Here is a 13,833-nt window from a genome sequence, read left to right as displayed (position 1 = left end):
ACAAAAAACAGTGGTGGTGAGTAAGACTTGCGTGAGCTATGTCCAGTGCTAATACCGAGGGGGTGCAAATTACTGTGAAAAATGCTTTTTTCGAATTTTCTTCTTCAGTTACAGCTAGAGGATCTATGCCATGGCCACCACCCTGCCTACGTATAAAAGCCTCGTTCCTTCCTGAAACTTCTCTCGCTTCTCTTAAGTAACGCACGCAAACACGCTTTTTCTCGATATCCTCGTTGTGGCCAGCGAGTTACAGAGAGAAACTAGAGCGAGAACACCGCACCGTCGGCTCACTGAGGTTCTTCCAAATGTTGGACACCTACGTGTTTGGATGGATCATATGTGCCGCGCTGAGAGCATTTGCGATTCGCAATTTCGTTTTCGCGGGGAAGAAATGTCGCGCTTCGTTGGAGACCGATGCCGCTATGTGCGCCGAAAACATCACCACTGCCGCCGGAGAATGCAGATCGTCAAAGCGCGACGGCGAAGTTGACGTCGTAATTGTCGGAGCTGGTGTCGCCGGCTCCGCTCTAGCTTACACTCTCGGCAAGGTATTTTGAATTTGACGTCTCCTTTAATGTCTTTCTATTTCGATGCCTGTTTCTCTTTGTTTATGTCTTACTCTTGTGTTTTGTCCAAAACCGGGCGAAAAATGCGTTGTTGTTTCTTTAATAATGATTGTTCGATTGGTTGTTGCCAGTAAGGATGCGCATTAGATTAAGCTTCGCTTGCATGTAGTTATAGCGCTATAGAGACAGAGATTATCAGAGGAAGGAGCAATGCTAGTGATTGTAGGAAGTTGCTCTAGAGTTCTTGCTTTTGAGATTTGAGAAAAAAAGATGTTACGAATATTGTTTTCTTAATTGCTTGAGCGATTTGAAGTGTCTGATTTTATCGATCATCACGTGTGTTGAAGAAACACTACGCTAATCCGTTGGTAGGTGATCGATCCGCACCTGAAGACTTTGAAAGTCGAACACTCGGCTTCGATTTTTTTCTTCTTCTAAGCAGCTGAAGATGTGACAGTTTGATTTCGGATGAACAAGACTTTAGGTACTTCATTTTTTTTTATCTATTTATTTTAAATAAAATATTCAACGACAAGCAGTGAGGTACATGTTTTGAAGATTTTGTTGGTTTTTAACTTTAAGATCACGGTACAACATAATTTCATCAATACCTCCATGAATAAACAGTTCGATTTTAGAGGTATTTACAGACAGAAAAGAATGGATTATTTAATATTACTTTATCCTGCGTCCAATTTAAACGTGTGGCCAGAAATTTTCACTTTTATTGACGGAGATTCTTTATTTATGCTTAGTGATGTTGTTTATATTGGTTGATTGTAGTTGTTAGATGGTATAGCAATATGTGCTTTAGGACTAGGAGTTATGCGGTCCAGCTGGTTCTATCCTTCTCTGTGTCCTTTTTCTTGGGTTTTTTTGGCTTGGTATAAAAGAAAAAGACGCCAAAGAGAGAGAGCTGGTAAATACGATAAATAATTTGATAAAAAATGAAGACGGAGATAAGAAGGAAACTATAATGGAAGAGAGACTGAATGTATGAATATTTTCTAGTAATTTTTGCACTGGCATTTGATCAGTATGAATGCAGAAATATTTTTGGGGCTTTTTAAGTACTGTTTTCTCAAATAGATTCACAATTAACTTTTGATAGCATAATTATCATCTAATGTAGGATGGACGTCAAGTACTTGTCATTTGAGTGAACCAGACAGAATTGTTGGAGAGTTGCTACAGCCTGGAGGTTATCTCAAGTTAATTGAGTTGAGACTTGAAGGTAGTGCTAACTTAACTTTATGGACATTCGACATATAATAGTCCTACTGTGATTAATCGCGAGTGCTAGAAATAAATAATACACATATTTGTTTGGTCATTTTGACTATGGCTTGTGCAAAGTGTAGAATGACCACTGATTCCCTATTACTGCAGGTTGTGTGGATAAAATTGATGCTCAACAAGTATTTGGTTATGCTCTTTTCAAGGATGGGGAAACACATAAGACTCTCTTATCCGTTGGAAAAGTTTCACTCAGATGTTGCCGGCAGAAGCTTTCACACTGGACGTTTTATTCAGAGGATGAGAGAGAAGGCTGCCTCCTCTCCCAAGTATTTGGTTTCTTCCTTTACTTTGCAGTTCTTGGTTTTCTTATAAAAATTGAGTTGCTACGGTGTTGTACCTATGTACTACACAGGATTTAATTTTTGAGTAGCACATCATTTTACCTGATTTTTCAAACTCTCTCATCGATGCCATTTGATCTGACTTGGCTTGATATACTAATCATGTTACTTAGGTTTGAAGTTCTGTATCCAATCAGGTTATCTCCTTATGTTCCAATCATCCAGACAGCTATATAGCTATAAGTGGTCACTATTTTTAGCCAATATAATTCAGAAATCATATTTAACAATTGAAAAATAGACCTACCATTCTAGACTTGAACTGCAGGTACTTTCTTGTTCACACACACGTACATGCATATTTATTTATTCACTTAATTATTTTTTCATTTAGCTGTGTAACACTGGAGCAAGGAACAGTTTCTTCCCTACTCGAAGAGAAGGGGGTAATTAAAGGCGTGCAGTACAAAACCAAGGATAGTCAAGAATTATCAGTTTGCGCACCCTTTTTCATTGTTTGTGATGGCTGTTTTTCAAACTTGTGTCATTCTCTTTATAATCCTAAGGTGACAATACAGCTTATTAAGCTTAAACACATGATTTAGTTTCCAGAGTCAAATAAAATTTGGTTTATCTCTGAAGTATCAGCCTTTCATACCAGGAATTAACATTTTGATATTATTCATTTGGAGAGTTCCCCCTTTTCTCAGTTAGATGTTAACGTTTGCTTAGTGTATTCCTGATTACGATGCTTTGTTTATAGGTAGATGTGCCCTCTTGTTTTGTAGGCCTAGTTTTGGAGAATTGTGAACTTCCTTGTGCAAATCATGGCCATGTCATACTGGGAGAACCTTCGCCAGTTCTGTTCTATCCAATAAGTAGTACAGAAATTCGCTGTCTAGTTGATGTTCCTGGTCAGAAAGTTCCGTCTATTTCCAATGGTGAAATGGCTAAGTATTTGAAGACGGTGATCGCTCCACAGGTACCTATATCTAGAGGTTCTACAAATTTTGGCAGATTTATTTCAACGGGAGCAGGAATTTCTTTCGCATTCTCAGTTAATAGTGTTGGATAATGATAAGGGAAAATTGAATGCAGGTTCCTCATGAGCTTCATGGCGCATTCATAACTGCAGTGGACAAAGGCAGCATCAGGACAATGCCAAACAGAAGCATGCCAGCAACTCCTCATCCTACTCTGGGAGCCCTGCTGATGGGAGATGCATTCAACATGCACCATCCTCTAACGAGGGGTGGCTTGACTGTGGTATTATCCGATATAGTAGTGCTTCGAAATCTTCTCAGGCCTTTGCGTGATCTGAACGATGCACCCAACCTTTGCAAATACCTTGAATCCTTTTATACCTTGCGAAAAGTAATGTGCACTATAACATCGATTCACTGAATTGAGGCAACCACCTATTCTTTTTCCCAAACGGAACACAAAAAACACAAATATGTTAGTCTAGCTATCTTCATCTTTCAATTTGCAGCCTGTGGCGTCCTCTATAAATACGCTGGCAGAAGCTCTTTATAAGGTTTTTTGTGCATCACCTGATCCAGCGAGGAAGGAAATGCGTCAAGCTTGCTTCGATTATCTTAGTCTTGGAGGTCAATTCTCGGAAGGACCAATATCTCTGCTTTCGGGGTTAAATTCTCGGCCCTTGACCCTGGTTCTCCATTTCTTTGCTGTTGGTGTCGGCCGTTTATTGATACCGTTTTCTTCACCTAAACGGATATGGATTGAAATTCCATTAATTTCTGTAAATAGCAAAATTTGTGTATTCATTGTTCTTTTATCTGGAAAACTAGTTGAAAAACTCCCTTTAATCTAACTGCATCCGGAATCATCATGCCAATAATCAAGGCAGACGGAGTCTGTCAGATGATCTTCCCTTCAACCGTTCCAGCTTATTACCGAAATCCCCCAGCTGCTTAAACACGAATTCTGCGACGTCTTCACGAACCAATCAATATGAGCTGCCGATATTTTTATTCTTTAGAAATCTTCCGTATTCAATTGGGAAATTTGAAAGCAATCCTGATTTAGCGTGAGTTCTCTATAGAATCAATTTGGAATTAATAAGTGATCTTTTTAATATTTGTTAACTAGTTACTGTTTATATTTTAAAGCGCCTCATGGATCCTGAGGAAATATAATTTAAAACTTGCGAAAGCTGAAACTTTAGCAGCGTAACACTTGCAGTTCTGACATGCATGATCAACATACTGTTAAACTCAAGTACCAACCTGACAAAATGTAAGCTAAAGAAAAAGTAGGTATTGAATAAGAAACCATTGTTTAGCTAATTCACTTTGCAAATCACCTCAAATTTAGCTCATCTGCTCCAAATTGATGCAGATTTTGAAGTATATAATATAATAGTGAATGACCAAAATAAGATTTCAACACGTGTCAAGTATATAAAGGGACGCTATTAAACATTTTAAACAATGGAAGAAATAGCATGTCCAACACTTCATGGGACAATATTTAAACTTCAGAAGCATTTGGATCGAGGGTCCCAGGGTTCGGCACTCGGCGAAGACATTGCCGCTCAATCAAGGCTTGGCGAGGACATTGCTACTCAATCACGTCACGCTACCACTGATTCAATACTTTGTACAAGACAAACAAGTTATGCAAGTCTGTTAAACAAGCGTTACACTCTATTTGTTAAAAGGAGGAAAACATAACTGAACATCATCAGTACAAAGCACAAAATGCGGAGCTAAAATTCTAAGTTTGTTAGAATTGCACCTCAGACATGATATCCAGCTTCATTATTTTTCCTTTAACACCATCAGTAAAATATTTTTCTGCAATTACCAAATGTAATCTCTAATCACGAAGCTAACAGGGATCAGTTTTTTAAATAGCAAACCACTTTTTAAGTTGCTACGAGGTAGACAGTCTAATTGATAATTAGTTTACAAAAAACTATAAAGTTAGCAATTAAAATCAAGACTCCAAAACGATAAAACTTGGCCTTGTTAAAATAGGATGATGAATGGGTCGTCAAACCAAGTGGTAGTGATGTGACTAAACATTATATGAAGCATCACTGATTGACCGGGATACTGCATGGAATGTGTGCTATGCATAGTAGTAATAATAATGCACATACACTTTGGTTACTTTGAAGGGCTCCAATTGCTTACATGAAGTGAATTAATGGCCTAGCAGAACCCCCTCGAATCTAATGAGACCACATTACAGGAGCATTAAATGTGGTTGGAATGCTAAATATTCAATACATAACCTTATACTTGATTTTGAAAAAAAAAAAAACACCATTATCTAATTCTCTAGTAATTGCAGAAAATTTAATCACATAGCAACTATATTTTAGCCGGATGATATGTCAATGAAGTAATGAGGAACTTTAGTAATCCTTTTCGAATACCTCGCATCCTTTCGGGTCCCAGGATAGTTTAACAGATTTAGTTTCTTCTTTCCTTTTTTATGGCCTCGTATGAAGTCATCACTTCCTTGAACTTCGCCTCAGCAGCCTCTGTGACATTTCCACACACACGGATATGTTATTTAATAATAATAATAAATATTATGGCTTGAGACAACAAGATCGTATGCTCTGATAAATCAATACTTACCAATATTATCCTGGTTTTGATCAGGATGATACTCCTTTGCCTTAGTTCTAAATGCTGTCTGCAAAGATAAGAGGATATAAATGAAACGAAGACAGAATATCAAAATACTGTAGATAATACAGGGCAGTGCCAACAATGGCAACATATTTAGCAAAAATTAAAACACACTATACTTATGACAATTTCGTAACTAAATATAGAATACTATGGTTTCATGGCAGGGTCTTTAATTTTTCTGAAGCAATAAGCACAAATCATAAATGACACCACGGCATCGTTTCTATGTTCTAGTCACATGTTACATACCATAGAATCTGAAAGTAAAATAAGACAAGCACGTTTTTCTATAAAATCATAGTAAAACAGTAAAAGTAATATGCAAGGTATTGCGACAAAAAGATTAGTTACCTTAATCTCAGCATCCGAATACGGCGTTTTTCTAAACCTGAGGTTCATGAAAACAACAATTCAATGACTAATCATGAATTTAAAACAAGCACGCTACCTTGTTATGTAAATATTGACACACTTGTACATGATCTTTTAATATTTACAAAGTTGTACATTTACATTTAAAGCAAAAATATGGAAACACCATTGCAACTAGTTGCGAAATTACAAATTAATAACAGAGGTGGCTTTGTTGAATAATAAGAAGAATACGGTCAAATGGCAGAATCATTATAGAAATACCATTCCTTCTCCCAGAGCATGACGCTCCTCAAAAGATTCAATCTATTGCAGAATGATTCCGAATTCCTATTCTAGAATACCCGATTCACCACCCCAAAATCTCTCCGAGAACTACCTATGCAACTATTCAGTTAACAACCTCTCCTTCACATGGAATAGTCTCTTCCTCCTTTAGTAAACTCTCCATTCAGTGGGTTTCTTGTCAGGTCTGGAAAATTATCCAATTGGGCCTGCTCCTCCTGATCTACCAGTATGACCAGCGGCATCACAAGTTGCTTGCATGTTGCAATTCTTAGTATGTGTCAAAATCATATACTTGATTCTTGTTTAGCTTTGTAATTAAACGCTGGTAAACATTGTTGTCAAAATCAATATCTTAAAGATAGGGAGGGATTGACAGATAGAATATCCCAGGGTTGTAAGATCCTAACAACAATGCAAAAAAAAAAAAAAAAACTTAAGCAACATGTACATGTGCATTAAATAGCATAAATAAAGAAAATAACCTTCAAATCCAATCACAGAATGTGAATTAAACTTAAAACTAAAAGTTCAAAAGCCTAAAGATCCCATTTAATTCATAATTAGGCATAAGTTATAAACACAATTTTAATATAGAAGATAGATTTCAAACCATGTTCTCTTGAAATAGAGCAGAGCAAGTAGCAAAGAGACAAAAAGAAGGACAAAAGAAAGGCACGAGGGAATTCGGGCGCTGGTCATGTGACTAGGAAAGAGCTTTGAAATATACAAAATGGAGTGAAAATTGGATGAAAGGTTCAATTTTTCATATCAGGTCCCAAAATCTGGCCTGGAATTCCACTAGAAATAGGGCTGGCCATCACACAATTGTACAGACAAGTTTGTGATCCTCACTGTTATCTCACGGAGTCAAAATCCAGTGACCGATTCACCTTGTATCTGGCTCCAAAGATCACAGGATCATGTTCGCAATCTTAATTGTGATGTTAACAAAAATGTTTCTTAAAGAGAGATTGTTTGTTGAATTCTGTGGTTGTATTTTATAAGGGACCCGTATAATATTTCTTCTTATCACACATTTTGTTCCCCTAAAATCAATTCTCACTTGTTTCTTTTTCTGTTATTTCTATAGTACGAATAGCTATATTACTTCCACAAGTGATGCAAGCAAAACCATGATATTTACCCCGAAACCAGATATTAAATGGACCAGTTATTCAACATTTTGAGTACCTGTCAAGACCCAAAATTGAGTAGTGATGTGATAATGCATAGTTTCCAGTCTCTCTTGGAGTTTCTCGATAATTGGTCCTCCGATCTCTAAAGGATGTATCAGTCTTCCAGTACCAATCATCTCTCTGGTAATGCTGATGATATGCACCATGACCGTTTTCCCTCCAGCTCTCGTAGCTTCTTTTATACTTGTTCCTTTCTCTGTTAAACACGCTTTGCATACGCCTTATTCGTTCCTACAAAAGGGCATATGGACAATCGTGAAGTGGTACAACTTAAAAAACATTTTACAAGGATTAAAGTGTGATTGGGGATTATCACGTCATTTATAGGGCCTCGATCTTTAATAATAAGTTATATGTTTCTCAGGAAAATACTCTCTACTATTTCATATTTGATTTGATTCCATTATGTCTCACGTTAGAATTTCAAATTCGACTAGGATTTTATATTTCAGTAAGATTTATGTAGTATTTTTTTATCATCTTTGACTTTAAACACGTTATCAGTGCCTTATACCATTTAGACTGTTCATCATAGTTATAACAATGAGATTATTTTTTCCTCAAAAACTCATTAAGTGTGAGTTCTTTGCCCTACAGAATTACTCTAGTCAGCCTTTGTTGAATCCCATCAGCTTAGGTTTATTGTTGTACATTACTTTGGCTTAAGCTAAGGTGCCTACAAGCATTCATGCAATCTAAGCTTTGCATTTCTTTATGGCTCATTATGAAGCATTAAAAATGATTTTTTCCAAAATAGTGACTCAGCCTTCTGAAAAAAATGTAGCACAGCACCGCATTCCATCTCAAATTTGAAAAATGCAATGCAAGGTTCATATCGAAAACAATAAGAACAAAAGTATACAAGTAGCGAGCATAGCAACAAAAACTCACCACTCTTTCCATCTCCTCCTCGTACTCCTCTTGCATTCGCTTATTGTGCCTCCTCCAAGCCTCTTCTTGAAATGATGTTCGGAACGACCCACCTCTCTGTCCTTTATGTGACTGTGTCCTCGTTAGCTACAGCAAGAATGAACATGTTCAAAACAATACACCATCAGTTTCACCGAGAATCGAATCATCAAATTACAAGATACTTACCATAAACTGTGAAATAATACTAGCTGACAGAAAAGGGATAAATACAAGGTCTCGTGTATCGAATGCATGTACAGGTCAAAAGACTAACAAACTTGCTTACCGACTCATATGTCTCTAACTAATTGATACACGATATTAATCGAGAAGAGAAAAGCCAACACCGTCCAGGTCTCAGACATGCAAATCATCCGAATAACATAACAAAGAAAAACATATCCTAACAATTTTCGTACATCATACAAAAAAGTAAAACCGTCAATTACTAATAGGATCGCTCTAACAGATTTCTATGCGTTTAGCTCGTAACAATTTTTATTTCACTTTCCATACCTGAACATAGCACCAATCAACACTCCTCCGCAGCGGACCGACCTACAAATTTGAAAGCAATTCTAATATTCAAAAGCTAAATTAAATATAAATCCGTATCTGTAATCCTCTCGAGCAAAACCTAAGATCGATTGAGAAAAACAAATTGAAGAAAAAGAATCACCGCAAAGGTAGTGAAGGTGGCGCCAATTAAGCCAAAGAGTAAAGCTCCCCAAATCCTCGCGTCTTTGTCTTTATCGTTCTCCGGGTCCTCCTTCATTGCAACACAGATAGCATTCGACGATTTCTATCACCACCGATTCCACGATTAAATAAACACACACCACATCCTTTGCAGCACTTTTCCTATCTTCGCTTTATTCGCAACTCCCCATTCGAAGTCGTTGCCAATTCACAAACACTCTCTGGTAAGATTTATATTTGTTAATTAATAGTAATAAAATTGGGGTTAGTTATTACTATTACCGAGCCATAGGAAATTAAACATTTCTTATATTGGGCCGGTTTGAATAATAAAGAAAGTGGGCCACTAGGAAGCCCATTATGAACCCATACCGTTGGATATTGTTTTCAGACCAACCAACCGACACTTGGTAAAACATAGCAACAGGAATATTAGTTACATTCCCACGAACCCAGTCTCTGTTTTTGTCCATTTTTTTTCTTTCTTTATCAATGCGCGTTGTGGAGGACAGACAGAATGCACAAAGTTCAGATCTAAGCTCTAATACCAATTTCATAGAGAAGTTTCAGTAGCGCTGTTTTTGCTGGTAAGTACTAAGCAGAGAACATTGTTCGGATCCGTGTCCATCAATTATCTGAATAACCTTTAATATTTTTCTGTTTTTGTTTTGATGTATCTGCTACGTTTCCTTGCTTCCAACGGTCTAGTTCTTAGAATTATAGTATTGGATGCGTTGGAGAAACGAAATGTTCAAAATAAAGTAAATTACTCATATTAGCTTTTGATGTTTAGATAGTGCGAATTATAAGATATGTGTGGTTATTTAACTCAGTGATCCATTTATTGAGATGTTCGTGCTTATTAATCTTGCAGAGTACTATATAACATTAACATCGTCGTGGTCATAACATAAACAATTGAATGATGTCGCGGAGACCTGTGAATCTGTCTCGGCGATTTGGAGACAGCGGAGGTGGATTGTTTTCATCGTCGAAATCAAAGACTTCGCCAGCTTTGTCGGTTGGGCTCATAATTGTGGTAATGTATAGATTCAGATTATTATAAACACATGGAGCTTACTTGTGCGGTTTTATTATATGGAGGAGATTTCTGATCACTTTTAGGTTGGTAACTTCTGTAGGGAGGACTGTTTCTCATTGGCTATGTTTACAAGGGCTCAGGTTTGATTCTAATTGTTTCTTACTTAAATTCACATGCTGTGATTTTATTCCTGTTTTACGTGCGTGCATTTATTTATTTTTCCTCCCTGTTGCTTTTTATAGGTGGATTTGGCAGCCGTTTGGAGTCTTTCAGCAGGCTTCAAGGTACCTTTCCTCCCTGTTGCTATACTTTCTATTTTTTTAAGGCATTATACATATGAAGGTGGTATTTTGTTGGTATTGCATTAATTGTGCCGTGTTTATTTATTTATTTTTTAATTGGCGATTCTCCTTGTGGTTACTTCTTGATTGTGAGAAGTTTTATAACTCTTTTGTTGAGGAAAAATCCATGTCTCACTACCTTGATGGAAAAATTTGACGAGGGCATTATAAAGGTCACCAGTGAAGTTAGGGGAACAGATTAAATGAGTTTTATTCTTGTGAAAAGGGTGAGAAGGAAGAACATTGGAAGATGTTGTTAAGACAGATATGATGAATATTGTTTTTGAGAATTTGCTCTGTAGCAGAGTTTAATGATGGTGTCATTTGATTCATGTAGCCAACTAATGAGATTATGCTTTTGTTATCGTTGATTTATTAGCCTTTTGTAAGCTCAAAAACACAAGTAGCTGTTGTGCAGTTACTTGGTTTTATATTTTCTTGTTTCAGGAAAGCAATATCCTGCCACTGGTTATGTACCCCTTATTATCTTTTTGATTGTAACTAAAATAGTCTAGTTAGTTTTGTACTGGCCGTGCATTATGGCTATCTTCTGACTTGCGTAAATAGGATAAATGATATTGCACAAAATGAATGGACCGTTATATGTTTTTCCTACTGTGCCATTCACTGTCTTACTTCAGTGTTTTGCATCTTGTTAAGGAGCCTGGTTTTAAACTAATGGTGCTGTTCTGTGAGGAAAGACCAGTTTTTTGGTACTTCTGCAGTTCATAGACTAGTTCAGTAACATTCACTACACTGATTTCACGTGTATGGGAAATATCCACCTCATGATAAATGTTTCTGGAAATAGAGTTCAGTTTTTGGAGTTGTTCAATAAATTGTGGTCTTGCTCTTAACTAAGAGCCATAACTTAGTTGCATCTCTATGAATTTTTTTTTTTTAATCATTTGAACATACAGATACTTACTTGGAATTTGTTTAACTTCCAAATGTACTGTAATAACATGCAGATCTTCCAAATGCAGGTGATTCTTTGTGTACTGGAGAGGTCCCACGAGCAATTCCCATTTTGAAGAAAGCATATGGTGATAGCTTACACAAAGTTTTGCATGTTGGCCCTGATACTTGCTATGTGGTCTCTAATTTGCTAAAAGAGGAGGAAACTGAAGCCTGGGGTATAGAACCTTATGATATAGAGGATGCTGATGCTAATTGCAAAGCACTTATTCGCAAAGGCATTGTTCGTATGGCTGATATCAAGTTTCCTCTTCCATACAGGCCAAAAGCTTTCTCTCTTGTAATCATTTCCGATGCCCTTGATTTCTTATCTCCCAGATACCTTAACAAAACTCTTCCGGATTTGGCAAGGGTATCAACTGATGGAATAGTGATCTTTACTGGTAAGTGCACTTAAATTAGTGCCTAATCTCGTCTATATAAAAAAAAAATCATTGAAAGGAGAGTCATGTAATCTAACAATAATTCATGTAGTTGTATTATAGTAGCAAAATCACTAGAAGGAAATGAAAGTAGGGTAACGTTTCCAGGATTGCTATAGTTCGTAAGCTATATAGGAATTAACTTTTTGGTGTGTTGTATACAATGGCGACAAGTATGACATTTGTGTATTGAGAGGAATTGTTTTTTAACCATACACTTAACTTCTCTTTCACTGGATTTAAAATGGATCTGAGGCATTCTTTGGTTGAAGCTTTTTCTTGTGTTGGTTCTGATAGGTTGAAAGGTTATCCCAATAATCTTTTGAACCTCTGTCTGGCGTATTAGCATCTGATGATTTTTTGTGTAAATGTAGGTTTTCCAGATAATAAAAAGGCTAAGGGTGCAGACGTTTCTAAATATGGAAAAACGGTAACTATATTTTACCTTGAATAATCATATTTTTATTATCATTGCTTCATTATTATTGTGTGTAACATATATAGATAATAAGGAGGCAATGATAGTATGTGTGTGTGTGTATATATAAACAAACAACATGACAGAAAAATAATTTACGGATTTGCCTTGCTTCAGGCTAAGATGAGGAGTTCATCCTGGTGGGTCCGGTATTTCCTTCAGATTAACTTAGAGGAGAATGATGCTGCTTCCAAGAAGTTTGCACAGGCTTCAACTAAGAGTTCATATATTCCAAATTGCCAGATATTCCACTTGAAGTCTCTCAATTGACTTTCACGATGATTACATTTGAATTATTGAAGCTCCCAATGGTTGTTACCCGTGAGTTTCATCTAAAACGCTTTTTTTCTATAAAAGGTAATTTAATTTATCAATTTTTAATTAATTTCTTAGTTGAATAGGTGACCTTAAATGCAATGGCAGTGATTATTGTACTTTAAAGGAACGTTACTATTTCATTGAGATATAGATTGAATCTGGTTACATTGCTTTTTCTCTAGCTATATTATTTATAAACCATTCCTCTTATGAAATTAGGTATAGTCAAACCGCCAGTTTCTATGTATTAGATCAGAATGATACGTAAATGATATTTAAATACTGTAAAAAAAATGTTATCTAAGTATCATTATCCAGATCAAAATGAAGTTGTTTCTCTTTCTGTTCTTGAATCCTGTTCTGTCTGTATTCTAGTAATGAAAATATGTCATATCCTGTACTGTATTCTGTAAGATGTTATCTTCCCAGTATCTGTGTATCAGTTACAGTTACAATTTTTCTAAATCCAAATATATAAATTGCTCTTATGATTTTCATGAGTCAACAATTGTATGACTAAATGTGATGAATGTTGAATTATTGGATTATTTATCCAGTGGTATCGATTCTATCATACCATCATGCATAAAAGGTTTTATTTTTTGTGCCTCTGTTTTCTTATAAATGCTTTTCGCATTAGATTTCTTTTCAACTGGAAAAGTAATAATTTGCACATATACAAGGTGAAGTAAATTAAAACGTCTAAATCCCGTTGTTGAATTATGAAATAAGCATAATATAACTTTATCTTGACTATTATGTGTCAATGATAAATAAATTTCAGATAACTATTCTACCCTTGCAAGGATTTTTTATTTTTTGGATATTTTTTTTAAATAATTATTGAAATAATTTAGTTTTTTTAAAAAAACTATAGATGTAAAGTCGTGTTTTAAAATACTATTTTGATAAAGCCATAACTTCTAATAAATTAATGAGTTTTAAAAGATGAGTTTATTTTTATTAAGGC

The 13,833-nt window shown here is 35.9% G+C and overlaps 2 protein-coding genes and 1 pseudogene across 8 annotated transcripts; 2 read left to right on the top strand and 1 right to left on the bottom strand.

Annotated features, from left to right (window-relative positions):
• Positions 1 to 4,333, top strand: LOC106760962 (annotated as a pseudogene).
• A 202-nt stretch (positions 4,334 to 4,535) lies between these two features.
• On the bottom strand, positions 4,536 to 9,519 carry LOC106762670. 6 transcript variants are annotated; one of them, XR_002667911.1, is made up of 9 exons: positions 9,265 to 9,519; positions 9,102 to 9,143; positions 8,565 to 8,690; positions 7,669 to 7,904; positions 6,169 to 6,205; positions 5,761 to 5,818; positions 5,553 to 5,660; positions 4,907 to 4,965; positions 4,536 to 4,794 (listed from the first exon to the last, which is right to left on the bottom strand). XR_002667911.1 is itself a non-coding variant. In XM_014646697.2 (8 exons), exons 1-7 carry the CDS (start codon positions 9,358 to 9,360, stop codon positions 5,590 to 5,592), a joined length of 666 nt encoding a protein of 221 aa, XP_014502183.1. In that variant the 5' UTR covers positions 9,361 to 9,519; the 3' UTR covers positions 4,536 to 4,794; positions 5,553 to 5,589. The 6 variants fall into 6 exon arrangements, 4 of the variants coding, with proteins under 4 accessions (XP_014502183.1, XP_014502182.1, XP_014502184.1 ...); XR_001375827.2 differs by having other exon boundaries at positions 4,536 to 4,764; XM_014646697.2 differs by lacking the exon at positions 4,907 to 4,965.
• A 183-nt stretch (positions 9,520 to 9,702) lies between these two features.
• LOC106760807 (uncharacterized protein At3g49720) lies at positions 9,703 to 13,207 on the top strand. Of its 2 annotated transcripts, none has more exons than XM_022780943.1 (7): positions 9,703 to 9,871; positions 10,159 to 10,323; positions 10,427 to 10,466; positions 10,569 to 10,610; positions 11,639 to 12,028; positions 12,442 to 12,497; positions 12,663 to 13,207. In XM_022780943.1, the coding sequence occupies exons 2-7, from the start codon at positions 10,207 to 10,209 to the stop codon at positions 12,813 to 12,815; spliced, it is 798 nt and encodes a 265-aa protein (XP_022636664.1). In that variant the 5' UTR covers positions 9,703 to 9,871; positions 10,159 to 10,206; the 3' UTR covers positions 12,816 to 13,207. The 2 variants fall into 2 exon arrangements, with proteins under 2 accessions (XP_022636664.1, XP_014499721.1); XM_014644235.2 differs by having other exon boundaries at positions 9,706 to 9,871; positions 11,654 to 12,028.
• Positions 13,208 to 13,833: the final 626 nt, after the last annotated feature.

Source organism: Vigna radiata, chromosome 5, assembly GCF_000741045.1.
Source record: "Vigna radiata var. radiata cultivar VC1973A chromosome 5, Vradiata_ver6, whole genome shotgun sequence".
NCBI classification, from domain to species: domain Eukaryota; kingdom Viridiplantae; phylum Streptophyta; class Magnoliopsida; order Fabales; family Fabaceae; genus Vigna; species Vigna radiata.
This window is presented reverse-complemented; position numbering and strand designations above follow the sequence as displayed.